Source organism: Anastrepha ludens, chromosome 2 (assembly GCF_028408465.1).
Source record: "Anastrepha ludens isolate Willacy chromosome 2, idAnaLude1.1, whole genome shotgun sequence".
Taxonomy (NCBI): Eukaryota; Metazoa; Arthropoda; class Insecta; order Diptera; family Tephritidae; genus Anastrepha; species Anastrepha ludens.
This window is the reverse complement of record NC_071498.1, coordinates 12,943,743-12,959,015: the sequence shown is the minus strand read 5'-3', so window position 1 is coordinate 12,959,015 and position 15,273 is coordinate 12,943,743. Positions and strand designations below refer to the sequence as shown.

General features: G+C 37.3%; 1 protein-coding gene across 1 annotated transcript; it reads right to left on the bottom strand.

Moving 5' to 3' along the window:
• Window positions 1-13,147: 13,147 nt before the first annotated feature.
• Window positions 13,148-13,837, bottom strand: LOC128854726 (uncharacterized). Its single transcript, XM_054089036.1, has one exon. The coding sequence runs from the start codon at window positions 13,835-13,837 to the stop codon at window positions 13,148-13,150; it is 690 nt and encodes a 229-aa protein (XP_053945011.1).
• Between the last annotated feature and the right edge of the window lie 1,436 nt (window positions 13,838-15,273).

Sequence of the window (15,273 nt, the reverse complement as noted above, 5' to 3'; positions counted from 1 at the left end):
AAAAATTCAATATTGAGCCAGATCTTTGTTAAAGGAGCAATCGAAACAAGTTGGACATATAGTTCTTGCGTGCTCGGTGCAGAGTAATCTGTTGCACAAAAAACATCCTTTTTTGGTGCGTCTATTTTTTCGCCTAGGACACAATGCGCAAAATCCATTATTTTCAGAGGCTTCTAAATGTTCATTGTTTGGCACTATATGAGATATAATTTCTTTTAATGAGCTTGGAAGTGTATTGATAGTCTGACGACATACAATATTTTGCTTTATAAGCTCCAAAGCAATTTCTTTCAAAAATAACCTGTCATGATTTGGGTATTGCATTTATAAATAATCTGGGCGTTTATACCAGCAATATTAATAATTGTAAAAAATAGTCGCATGGGCCACCTGCGAGTAGTTCTGGATACCGAATAAGTTTCCTTCATCTGGTCCACAGTTCTACTCCACCCTTTGTGTGGTTATAAAATGTTATAATTTCGGGTTTGATTTTGTCACCCGTTTCATCATCTATTCCGTCGTCGGTATGAAAAGAAGATAACAAAAGTACAATTTTCTTATCTTTCTTTTTTGGAATATGCGAGACAATAGTTTTGTTTTCACCAAAACCAAATAGGTTAAGAGGTGCTGGCCTTCCTTTTGTCGAAATGAATTGAGGAGGAATTTCCTTCTTATTTTTTCTTAGTGTACCAACAGCTGTCGTCCTGTAGTTTTTGTAAAGATCATCAACCAGGGGTATGGACATAAAGAAATTGTCCATTGTTAAATTTCTGCCTGTATTTAATATTGGAGCAGCAATTCTTTTGACGATACTAGCAGGTGAATTATCTAACTGATAAGGTCCAGGTGGCTGTTTTCCGCAGTATATTTCCATTTTATAAGTGTAAAACGTCCTTGAATCAACCAATGCGTTGATTTTTAATCCGTACTTAGCTGGCTTATTAGACATATAAATTCGGAACTTACACTTTCCTCGAAAAGATTCCAGCATTTCGTCAATGGTGCAGTATTCTCCAGGAATAAAATGTTCGGAGCAATAGCCATTAAATTCTTCAAATATTTCTCTGAACGCTGCAAGATTATCTAATTGGGATCTGGCTAAACGAGACGAAGTTTCATCGAAACGAATCACACGGACTAGGAATAAAAAACGCTTGATCGACATTGTTGCTCTGAAAATATCTGAAATAGTTCCATCATCTAGCCAAAGCTCTTTTAAATTTGAATGGTTCAAATTTTTTTTATCCAGCCATATACAAAATCCAATAAATGCTTTCGTCTCCGCCAAATCTGTTTGCTTGCAATCCCTGTCTCTTTGGTAGAAATCAGTCACTTTTTGAATGTACATATTAGTGTATGTTACAAATTTTTCAAGTAAAGTATCTTTCAAAAATAGTGCGAGGCATTGTGAAGGGGTTATAGCGTCTTTCGCTGTGCCCTTAACTCCTGGAAGATGTGTTACTATGTTACAGCGTCTAGTACGTATATTGCGAGTGGGTACATCCATAGCCCATTTCGTACACATATCTTTTCCCAAATAAAATTGCCGCCTTCCTCGCGGCATTTTGAAGTTTTCATCTTGATCAAAACCTGCGTCTGTATCAGAAGATTGTTCTGTGTCACTTTGGTGATCAGTGTGTTCACTTTCACAATCACTTTCCTCAAAATCTTCTTCCACGTCGTCCTCGTCATCCAAAATTTCGTCCAACCAAGATGCAATTTGTGAGGTGTCATTTGCCAGACGACGACGTTTGCTATTAGTTTCCATTATTTTGTTAAAAAATTTACCTAAATAATTATAAAGAGAAATTATACGCGTTTATTGCAAAAAAAAATATATATTAAAATACTTACGTAGTTAGGCGCGCAATGAGCAAAATGCCGCACATATAAAGTAAACCAATATCTTCGATCTCTATTCGCACACTCCACTTCTTCTTATTGCAAAGACAAATCATTTACTTAGAGGTATTGAACGCCGTTATTCTAGGACTAACGGTAAACATTGAAAATTTGGCAATTTTAAAATTGCGTGAGCAAATTGCTCATAGCGCGCCTTCTGAAGGGTTAAAGAACTTAAGAAGAAGTGCAAAGAAGCTGGGTTGCCTACGTCTGGCACGAAAAACCAACTACTCAAACGTTTACAAACGAATATCGAAGACGCGAGTGAAAGTGAAGAGGACCGAGAAGCAACAATGATACAGCGAATATCATTACTCGAAAAAACAATTGATCGCTTAGTAAGTATGCAAGCTAGTGCTAGAATAAATACTAATGCGCCACATACTTCGTGCCAACAACATTTTCAGCCGACGTTGTCGTCATCGCCGGTCGGTATGGCAAATATGCAACAGTATGCGACAACAACAACTAGTGCGAATTTTAAGCCAGCCATTTTTAGGAGTGGTAATTACAATCTACCTAGCGATCCGATTCCAGTAGGAAATGCATATTCTCATTTGACAAAATATAGTGTGAAAGGCATAGTAGAGTTATTGCCGAAATTCAACCCAACGAGCGAAACGTCGCTTAATTCGATACAATTTGTTAAGCGTGTTGAAATGTTAAAAAGTGCCTACGAATGGCATGAAAACGCAATTATATTTGCGGTACAACAGAAAATGTGGGGATCTGCAAAATTGTGGATCGATTCGCAACCGTGCGCATTTGTAAACTGCGCTCAATTCGCCCAACAGTTTTTAATCGACTTTCCGTGTTTTTCTAATGAAGCTGATATACATATAAAACTTTCAAAAAGTCAACTATCCGAGTCACCGGTCGAATATTATTATAAAATGTTAGCACTCGGGAATAAAGGTGGGTTAGCAGAATCGGGTATCGCGCGACATATTGTCAACGGTATAAACGATAATGATTTAAAACGCAAACTATCAAATCAATATTCACGGTGCCAAGATTTATTAAAGGACATAATGAGATATGGTATGTATAATGACATATATCAAAACGCGAGTAAACCGAAGAACGCACCATCTGCTATAAAACCAAATGTGTTAAATGAAAAAAATATCTCCGTTTTGCCTAACAAACAAAATTCAACAAACGGTGTTAAGTGTTTTAACTGCGGCAAAATCGGTCATTTTGCTGTTAAGTGTCCTGATCCACAGGAAAAACCCAGATGTGCAAATTGTCAACGCACAACACACAAAACCGAAGAGTGTCCTAATCAAAAGAAAGCAAACGGGAATGCTACAAAAGCTTTTGTTGACCCTGGTAGTACACGTACACTTGTGCGCGAATCGTTTGCTGACAAAATAGGTGCGCATAAAAATGAATTAACAGTGCTGAAAGGTTTCGGTGGTGGAGAATACGTTTCTACTCGCAAATTGAATGTTTTGTTAGTAATTGATGGTCAAAAGTTATTACAGAATGATGTAATTCGTCCCAGTGAATCACCGTATTCCTCCCCAATAGTTCTAGTCGAGAAAAAGAAAAAAGAACATCGACTTTGTGTAGACTACCGTTGTCTCAATAAAATGACAGTGAAACAACCATTTCCCATGCCGAACATGGAGGAGCAATTCGCGCAACTGGCCGGAAATAAATATTTCACTACTCTTGATCTTCGTTTGGGCTATCACCAAATTGAGATTGAAGAGTCGTCAAAACATTAGACCGCGTTTGTAACATCGAACGGACATTTCGAATTTAATCGAATGCCTTTCGGGCTCGTAAACGCGCCAGCCACTTTTCAGTGCATAATGAACAAAATCGCGTCGGGTATGAATGCGGGTGAAGTGCTTGTATACTTGGATGATATTGTAATCCCAAGTAAAACTATTAGTGATGGACTTCTACGATTAGAACGTTTTTTCAAACTTTTAAAAGAAGCCGGACTTACTTTGCGTCCCGATAAGTGTAAATTTCTGGCAGCGCGAATCGAATATCACCGTAGACGAAAGAGGTGTAACACCAGGATTGCATAAGGTAGCTGCTATCCGAAATTTTCAACCACCGACCACCGTAACAGAAGTAAGAAGATTTTTAGGCACCACCGCCTACATAAGAAAACACCTGATGGCCCTAAATTCGTGGTACCAAAGGGTGTGCGCTGGCGTGTAATACATTTTTGTCACGATCACACTGGGCATACTGCTCTAGAAAAAACACTTGAGCGTATTTCCCAGACCTACTGGTTTCCGCAAACACAACGAACCGGTAGAAAAGAAGGAACTCGATACAGCCAAACCTTTGCCCTTTCATCGCATTCATTTGGATCAAATGGGTCCATTTGTACGTAGCAAACGAGGAAACTGTTATGTACTTGCTATATCCGACGCTTTCAGTAAATTTTTGGTAGTAAAAGCAGTTCGAGATACAAAGACAATCCATGTAGTTAAAGCGCTAAATGAAATTACATCGTATGTCTTCCGTCTCAAATTGTAACCGACAGAGGAACGTCTTTCACTTCAAAAATTTTTGGAAATTTCTGTAATCAACATAATATAATATCCAACACACTAAAACAGCAGTTCGAACACCGCGTGCAAATAGCCAAGTTGAACGGGCAAATCAAAATATTTTACAATATCTACGAACGAGATTTTCAATGGTCAGTAAATTCTCGACGAAATACAACGACGGGTTTTAGTCCAAATGAACTCGTTTTTGATTTCAAATTGCGTGATGTAGTAACCAATCACTTGCTTGCTGCGGTTCATGATGATTTAGATGACGAAATCGCGACGTTAACTACCACAGAAAAACGAAATCAAGCTATCGTAAATATTGCTAATGAACGGGAAAAATGGAAAAAGCACTTCGATCAACGACACCAAAAACCAAGAATATATGCAGAAGAAGATCTCATAGTTATTGAGAATGAACCAGCTTCGACGGGTGAATCACGCAAACTTGAACCCAAATATCGCGGTCCATATATCGTACGAAAAGTTTTGGGAAATGACCGCTACCTAATCGAAAATATTCCCGGTCTACAAATATCAAAGAAGAAGTTTTCGTCAGTATACGCTTCCGATAAAATTAAGCCTTGGTGCAGAAGCAGTCCTGAGCTTGACTTAGATGATGAAATCGAGGGCGATTTAGGTCAGGAACGGCCGAGCTGTCACACGAATTAAATAACTACGACAGTTGCATCAACATCTGGCAGCACTCTACAGACAGAAAAAGACAGAAGAAAACGAAAAAATCAACGCAGCAAGTCGAAAAAGTCAGTCGTGACTCACTCCTTCATCGATCAACAAGTTTGCTAAATAAATAACTTTGTATAGCCTGACATAAGTTAATAAATTAAATAACTAAAATCACATTAAATGCTTATTATACATTTTGACAACTAATTGTGAGTAAAATAAATTAATAACTTGGAGTCGCCTGGCACTCGTTTTCACCAATTTTCGATTAATAGAATAGAGCGCGTGTAAAACATATTTTTCAAGCAGATATTACCTGTAATATGGTTTGTAGCCCTGTTCCATCCTATAATTCTCGTCCAAAGCTAGTTAGTTTAGAATCTCTAGGAAAGAGGACAGTCATTTTACTTTCGTTTATTTTCAGTGTTGTTAACGGCAACGCCGACTGTTCAGATCTACTTAAGCGGATAAGCTCTAATCTTCCACAATGCAGCCATCGGAATGTTTATCTTATTTATGTGGAAAGCTTTAAGACTAAATTTTCGAATAATTCACCTATTGCTCGCGCACTTCAAGACTAAAATTCATTATCTGATTCAAGCCCACTGGATTTCGATGTTGTAAATATTTATATTGATTGCTAATATTTTTGCCAATTTTGGCTTGTTTTTCTTTACATTTTTGTATAGGCTGTAAGATGTACATTTTTAATGTAGATTATGAAAATAAATAAGAAATGGACAAAAAGAGTAGGCAAAATGTGTGCCAGTAAATGTCTGCGAGAAGTAGGAATATTTTTTTGTAACTCAAATAATAGAAAAGTGAATCATTAAAATGTCAATAATTTTGCAAACTCTTGAGTTCATAAACTACATTTTTTAAGCAATATTCCGTATTTTAATCGTAAGGTAATAATACTTTCTCACTAAGTACTACTGCGCTTAGTTGCATTATTTAAATAAATAAATTAAGCGAATACTCGTAATAATGCCATTAGGCATAAAGTAGTCTATTGAGTAATATGGAAACTACTCTACAAATTATTTAAGGGGTTAGCGGTAGTCAGAGGCTCGAAAAAATGATGATTTTCAATCACTTTTCTTTTTGCTAGTCAATTGCTTTATTTTATATACTTCATGTTTCGACTTGACTTTCGCAAAATTTCAAAAAAAAAAAAACAATATAATTGCAAAATAATCGCTGTTTGTGTGGAACCCGTTTCTCCAGAAGTCCCTTGCGGTGATCATCACAAGTCCTTGGAGATTCATCTAAAATCAATCGGACAAGAGAAATTAGTTTTATTAATAGATAGTCTTGAGCCTAATCGAAGCTTTTTTTCAAAATTAACAATACAGTGGCCTCAGGAAATATTTTTCAGATTTTTGAAAAAAAAGCCGACAATTAATTGTTAAAAAAAACTAATTGAAAAAAAGTGCTTCGATAAGGCACGAGTTTTTATGTTTTGTTTTTCGAAAGCAGTATAAATTTTAATGAAATCTACCAAGCGGTTTTTAAGTTACACTGATTACCAGTTCAAAAAGCATAGTCTTGAGAAAAACGCATTTAAAGTTGTGCTACCGGTTGCCTGCAGCTGCTGCTCTGCTCTCGAAAGCTCCGGAGCGCCCGAGCGCCATTTGTTAATTGTTGAATAACTCGAAAAGTATTAATCGGATCCCCTTCAAATTTTCACACAATATTTTTCAGATATTATACCTTAAGAAAATATAAAAACTACCATTTTTTAATTCTGACTACCCCTAACCCTTTAAAAGCTAGAATGCCTTTTTAGCAGTTCAGAAAGATATAAAATTCTATGGATAATGTAATTGAATAGACTCAGCTGATGCTACAACATAACGAAACATTAATTCCAAACTCTGCCCCGTTAGTTATTGGCATAATTCAAGCAACCTAAAAAAAATCTAAAAAATATGAGCAAAGCAATGAATACTTTCATAAGGTACAGGGGTGGTCGTGTGGAGAATGAACTATTTAATTATTCATTTTATACATCTAGGAGTACAAGGTTTCTTACAGATCAAATAGACCTAGCAGTATTTCTAACAATTAAATGTACATATGTACAAATTTATGACAACTTTTAAGTCTTATCTTTAAGTATTACCTTCATTTTGTAGCTTTAGTCTCTAAGGTTCTGTATCCATATATTTAATAAAATGAAATGAAAAAAAATAATATTTTAGTCAAATGAAGCATTTCTGGGCTGGGTAGGCAATTGAGAAACAGAGTACGTTTTGTGTGCTAGGTTTTTGCTGCTATGACACTCCGCTTAATTCCAAGTTGTGTATTTAAAGGTGCACTTAGAATTAATTGTTCTATAGGGTAAATTTTTGTTGTGTTGTTAAGTATTATCGGCGAGTGGTCAGAAGATAGTTCAAAACTTGGTTAAAGCTTCAGCTGGTTATGGTTAATATTTTAAGTTATACAGAAGTCGATTAACTTTTTTAACAATCGTAGGCCAGTAAGTTGGTTCACCCGTGCTTATAAATCTGCAATTTTTTTTATGGATTGCGTTAATTAAATATTTATATATCATACCTTTTTTATTAGTCAACCTTCAACCCCAGGCAGTATGTTTTGCATTTAAGTCTCCTCCAGCAATGAATCTGTTGTCCAGTGTCTTAAAATAATTATCATATTGATACGTCTTTATCAAGTGTCGTGGTGGGCGGTAGATAGAAGATATTGTTATGGGTCCATTGTTCTCAACATAATGGCTGTTCCTCCATGAGCTTTCAATGTTCACAAGGCATTAGAATCATTCAAGGGTATCATTTAACGCATGAGCGTGAATTTCATAGCGAAATGTAAATTAAAATTATTAGCTGCGAAACTGTGAGGCTGATAGACAGGTAAGTGGGTTGAATGGTTGCAGTACCAGTTTGCCACTCCCCAAGTAGTGCTAAAGCATCGTTTTGATACCATTTTGAGACCTGCAATGGGCAGATATCTGCAGGCAATCAGAACTGTTGATGGAATGGACAAGATTGTTGGGAGCAATTCAGTCGACCACTTCTTGGCAAGCTCAGCAACAATTTTATTTCCCTCTATGCTTCTATGGCTAGGAACCCAGATCATAAAAAGGTTACCTGCACTCCCAAAAGATTTGATGTCCTTCTTACAGAGTTACAGTTTGAATCTGCACCATGGCGTCGCTTTGTTTGCTGCGTGACTATCGGAAAAAAAGTTTATATTACAAGTAGTTTAGTGAAAACGAAATCCATTATTTTCACGGTAGAGGGCTGTAGTGATCGGTCAAACAATTTAAAATTTATGCTCGTTGCCAAGGTTACATTTCGCACTAAAAAAATCGTTTGCTGTTTTTAAGTCCAATGTCAACGGAAGTCAAAATGGAAAGGGAAGAGAAAATTCGGGATATTTAACAGTTTTTCTTTGATGAAGACGAAAATGATGTTATTGAATGGTGTCGATACTTTTTTTTTTATTTCGAAAGGAGAATCTTTCATAAATAGATACCGTCAGCATAAACGGCATACACGATTCATACTGATCGCTAAAGGTGCACCTCATTTGGAACCACGCACAGTCAGTATTGCTACTAAACTGGACTTGCGAAACAGTACACCTACGTACTAAACCCTAACTCTGACCTCTGTAGCTTTAGTTTGCCCTGCGGTTCCTGTAGCGCCTTTGCGGACGGTTCTCTCATCTTGGCCCACACCAACTTCGATTGCAGCATGTAATTTACAATGTTGCCTGAGGTTATTCTTTCCTATATCATTTCTTCAATGGACATACATATGTACTATATGATGCGGTAATGCAATTCCCAATGGCGAGAAAAGTGCAAATAATGCGTTGACCATAGTCGCCAAAACAATCCCTCAGATTCAGAGAATCTGCAGCGAAGCAACAACAAAGGTCAGACAATGGCTAACGGCGATTAAACTCCAGCTAGCAGAACAAAAAACAGAAGCAGTTCTCATTACGAGTAGAAAAAATTTAGAATCGACCACACTAAACATTGATGGGTTAAACGTCACCACACAAGCGGCTCTAAGATATTTGGGTGTAATGATCGATGCCCGACATTAAAAAAGCATGCGGAAAGGCAGCCATGGTGACGGCGGCACTGTCAAGAATTATGGTCAACATCAGTGGTCCCATTCAGAGTAAAGTTACCCAGTCTACACTCATGTATGCAGCACCCATATGGGGTAAAGCCCTGATACAAAAAGCATGCGCGAAGAAGGCGGAAATAGTTTTCAGACTAAGTGCGCTTAGAGTTGCCTGTGCTTTCAGGACAGTGTCGTTTGAAGCAGTATGTGTTATATCGGATATCATGCCACCAGATATAATGGCCTCTGAACTGGGTAGAGTCTACGACAAAGCCAAAAGCTTAAACAGGCGACTAATGGCGGAAGAGCGTAAGGAAGAAAGTCTGGGGAGCATAATTGAATGGCGAAATCACTGGGACCTAGCGACAAAAGGGAGATGGACGCACAAACTTATCAGAAGCATACAGGCTTGGGTTGAGAGAGGACATGGTGACACAGATTACTACCTGATACAGTTCTTGACGGGACATGAATGCTATAGAGAGTATCTTCAAAGACTCGGCCACGGGGACGCAGCAGACTGCTCGTTCTGCGGCAACGGTAGTGAAAACGCAAAACATGTCTTCTTCTGCTGCCCGAGATACGCATCTGAAAGAATGTCCATTGAATGGTGTCGATACTGTAAGAGCTAATTTGCGTGGAATTTTAATTTCGTCGATTCCGTTAAGACATTTCTGATGTTAAGGAGAATGACGGTAAAATCATAGAAATAATCGAAGTTGACCCGCATGTTAGTAGTCGTAGCATCGACCATAAAACAGTTTTAAGGCATTTGCGTTAAAATTTCAGGCAAAAGAAATGCTTTTCTTGAAACTGCCAAAAATTGCATTTGTTTGGAACTCTTAATAAGTATTAGTAAGACCGCATTCAAACAGGAATACTTGTGTTGCCTCAACTTTGACTTCTCTTCCCGTTGGTGTTGCCGGTCTTATTCCCACACGCCAACCCCTTTGATTGCAATTGTTTTAGTTTTAGTCAACAGCCAACAGCCAACAACAACATTTAGATGAACGAGAACTTGTTTGAAATTTTTCGTCAAGTGGACAGGCACCAAACATAGGAAGTAGAGAAATGGCAAATCGATGACGCCTATTGTTACGAATAATTTTTTATTTATTTAATATTTAGTTGAATTAACCAGCTTTTTGAAAAATTTAATGTTGAGAGGATTATTCCATTTCTGTTCACGTGGATAACTCCATATTTTTGTTACTCTCTAAAGTACAATAAATTTTAAACATATATGAAAATCATATAGTCGCTTAGCAAAATTTAGAATAATTATGTAAATATTTTAATTTGTTTCATTTGCTCGTTGTTTTGAAGAAACCTGGCGGTCCGATGAATTTCAATTTTTTTAAGCTTGAAGTCCTTTCGTCTATCGTTGTGGTACATCTATCGGCACATACTCACTCACTCACATGCATAGAAAGTGCACACATGCACACCACTCAGCAAATCAACCAACCTTTCAGCGAAAAACACTCTACGAACAAAAACATCAACTACCAACAATTCAATGTTTATCGAAGTGTAATTAATACCGTCTGGCAACATCGAATGAGTACCAGAAAATGCCATTAAATTTTGTGTACTCATACACCATGCCGTGCTGAAAAACAAAAACAAAGCCAATGGAACTCAGTGAGTCGATGCGCGGACGTATGTAGGAGTACGAGTTTGTTGGCATTGTTGCAGAATAAAAGCTTTAATGCACGATATTGCCTTTTATTTTGATTCGCTATTCAGAAATATTTCATTTATTTTTTAGTTTTTGTCTTTTGTTTGCTGGTGCCCACTAACAGGTGCTGCTGATGTGTGTGCGCAAAATATAAAGTGTGAATGGAGCTAATAAAAAGAGGAAGAGCTCATTGCCCGTTGCTGGCAATTTTGATTGACAATGTGTTGAAATTTTACCAGCCAGCGGAAATGTTGCACAAATAAAGATATTTCCTTGTTTCAAGTGAGCGATTGGCGATTGACGACCGATGTGGCGGAAAACAAAAGAGTCTATAAAAGGAGATGTGCGAAAAAAACAGAAAACTGATTACATTGTTTAAGGTTTATTGAACGATATGCCTGAATAAATATTTTTATTTTCCGTAATGTTTTTTTTTATATAATATACCTACTCAGGAGTTAAAAAGAGTAAGCGCTGATTTTCGACGCTGCAACACCGCTTTTAGTGGCAGTCGATTTGAGGGGTGGGTGATTGGTTTGGGTCCAGCATATTTTGCCATTTCACCATGACAGAGTTACGCCCTGATAAGCGCTTGCAAATTGTACAATTTTTTTACAATAAAAATACTCTTCCAGTAGCTTAGTATTCTGCTGAAAAACTTTAATAATAAACATCAAGATTTTTCAGGTTGAAGTGGAAAAAAGGAAGAAACTTGGCAAGGCAATGAGCTCCGATTTAGCTAAAATTTTGAATATGAATGCTTGACAGGCAGAATTGACTAGCAGAATTGGACTTACCAAAATTTTTCCAAAAAAACTTTTTCCAAAAGTCATCTATGTGGCAAAAATAACGAAAGTCTTAACAAAAAGTACTAAAACTGTATATATGTAAGTCAAAATTTTCTTATCCGAGTTGCATAAATGGAACATCGTTGAAAAGTTTACATGTCTGACAGTATTTCAGTTTAATTATCTTCATAATTTTTACCACCAAATAACTTTTTAAAAGGCTCTACTTTTTAATTGTATTAATCTCGTTCCATAATCTCAATGCTTCTTAGACTAAGCTATAATCATTAAAAATATTTAAAAATTACGTTTTAGCTAATTTAATGAAGGGCATCAAACAGGAAATTATAAAAAAGTTTCTCTATTAGAATCCTCCCCTTGGCCGGCAATGGCAAACTACCGAGTGTATTTCTGCCACGAAAAATCTCTTCATACAAAGCTGTCTCACTTTCGGAGGCGACAGAAAATATAAGGATACAAACCAAAATTGGAAGATCAGCTCGGCCAAGGTTTTTTTTTCCTTGGTCTCTACGCGCTTACTGCGTTTCGAGTATTTTATTATTTCAATTAAATTGTATTTTAGTGCAAATATTTTTATACATATGTGTGTGCAGTATGGAATTCAGATAGATCATAAATATTTTCGATTACATATTTTATAGTTTAACAAAGCCAACTGAAATAAAATGCCTGCGATTGAATACAAGCAGTTTATTAGTTATTCAACTATATTACTATTATGATTAAGTCATGAGGTAGGAATGTTTCCAGTATTGAAGTTTTTTAAATTATCGATAATTTTTTTGACAAAATCATTCAGTGATGTTATCATACTAAGATACTTTGAAATTCGTTTAATATTAAATGCTGGAATGTTATGTATATTGTGCAACGAATGTTTCGTGTCCCTGTCGTGCACTGTGAAAGGTTGGACAGTCGTGCAAAAGACGATGCATACTCTGCACAGTGAGTTGGGCACACGGGCTCCAGTCTTCGTTAATGATATTGAATCGCTTCAAGTATGCTTTATTGAAACCATGACCTGTAAAGAACTGTGTCAATTCGAATGATATCCCAAAAAGTTGTCGGTATAGTTGCGTATCTTCAAGAATTGGGAAGAAAGTCTTCGTAATGAAGCCAGTGGTATCGTCGGCATACTCCTGTTGCCATGACTCGAATATTTTCGGGCGAATTTGCCGTATAACCTAGCTTAAAGGAAATACAGTGTATTCTTGATGAACTCCTTGATTTGCAGCTTATTTTGCCTGCTCATCTGCGCGCTCGTTTCCTTCAATACCAATGTGACCCAGTAAAAGTCAATTCTGTGTCCCTGGCGAAGAAGGTGCAGGTGCTGATGAATTGATGCTATTAAGGGCTTAGGATTGCTCCGATTTTGGATAGCTTCCAAAGAAGAGCGACTGTCGCTATATATGACTATTTTTTCCGTTTAAATTCTTTGTGAGCTCACTTCAGTGCAGCGTCAATTGCTAGAGCTTCTGCCTGAAAGGCAGTGCCTGTGCCATGTAATTTAAATTTACGTGACGTCCAGTCGTCATCTTGTTTATGAACGACAAAAGCTGATCCACAAGCGCCTACTTCAAACTTGCTTACATCAGTATAGATGTGGGTCACATTTGCGTCGGTAATATTGTCAGCTTCCTGTTGTGATGCTATACTTTCGAAACGTATAAACTGACGCTCGGAAGGATGTAGTTCGTTTTTTGGTGTAGTACGTTGTTCAAACATAACGTTTAATGTTTCATCATATACTCCAGATAATTTGACACTTTCGATTTGCATAGTTTCTTTTATCTTCAGATGCAGCGGCGTGAACCCTGCAAGCGCCAGAGCTGAATTGGCCGAAACTGTGTGAAAGCCTCTGATTGCTCGTATAGCGAAATTTCTTAGGAACGAGCGGAGAAGACGGCGAATATAATTAAACTGTATGGCTTTGCCCAATATACTTGCAGCGTTAGTTATAGTTGGCTCCACAACTTGTTTATAAATTGTGATAACGTTTTCCGCGTGTACACCCCTTGTGGGTCTAACATATCGGCATACCGTTTTGTATACTCGTTGACCTTTTTCGTCGACGTACTTAGCATGGTTGGTGAATCTCAGTCGATCGTCTATTACTACACCCAAGTACTCCATTTCTTTGACGAAGATTAATCGATTGCCATTTAAAAATAGTTCAGCTTGTTTAGCATTACTTTTGAATGCCATAGCATATGTCTTGGTGTCGCTAAAAGTCAACTTCACATTCTCTCCCCAATTAGTGTCGTTAACGTAAAATTGCAGTTGTTTTACAGTTTGGCGCTGTCTATTAAAAGGATGTCAGGCAAAGGCCTGAATTTTACACCCTTCAGGCAGCGGTATAGAAAGATAATGTTCCTAAAAATTGGACCACATACAGACCCTTGGATACATCCTCTATTTGTTGGTTTAGTTGCAGTGGCGTCGGCGTAGTTTAGTGGAGCGCAGCGATCTGTAAGATAATATGAAATAAGCCTGTAAATATTAGACGGAGTTTGCATTCGTTCTAGCTGATTTAAGAGCGCCGGCAACCAAGCGTGATCAAACGCACCTTTAATGTCTAGAGGCACACAAATTACCTGCCGCTTTTTCCGCTTCTCCTTCTCAATAGATTCAATTGCGTTGTGCAAAGCATCCAAAGTTGAGATCTGCTCTTTGAAACCATACTGTTTTACAGACTATAATTGATTCAATTCAGCATGATATATAATACGTTTGGTAAAGAGTTTCTCTAACAGCTTTCCGAACACGGGAAGGAGTGTTATGGGGCGGTATGATCCTAGCTCATTAGTTTGAACTTTGTTTGGCTTTGGTAAAATTTTAATGTAAGCCTTTTTCCAAATATTTGGAAAGTAACCCACACAAAGGCACGAATTATAGAGAGCTGTGAGAAATTTGGAGTATTTCTTTGTAAAAGGTTCATGGTTACTAACGCTTCGAGTACTTCTTCAGTGAATGGTTCATCCTAGGGTGTGTTAAGGTAATGTTTGTTTCTGTTGCGACGGTGGAGGTGTTCACGCGTAGAGTCAACGGTGTCATCAGGAAAGAAATGTTGCAAGAGAGCTCCAGCTGTGCCGGCGCCGGCCAATGTTAGGTTAGATTGCAGCGGTTGACCACTGTCGGACACACTCAGGCTCTTACCGCATTGTGAGCCTGTGGAAACTTTTCCTTATCTCTCCTAAAACCAGTGTGTATTTTTCAAAAAAATTGAAGATCTTGAGATGGAGTCCCGAAGGCGTCAGAAATATAACTATTTGAAGATATACTAAATGAACTGATTATTATTCTGTAGGCTTGTCATTCTGGCAGGTACCAAAATGGTGGACTTTTGAAAAAAAGGACTTTTAACTTTTTCGTTTCAGGCTCTTCAGGCCAAAATCCTGTTGACAAGCCACCTATCTTTTTTTAAGACGCTTAATTTGGTGCCATCCTGCTACAAAAGAACATGTCAAAAAAAAATGTTTTTGTACACTATTTGATCTCAATAATAACATATTATAAAATCAAACCGAGCGCATTTTATTTTCTTAAAAAAAATTCTTAAAAAATATCTT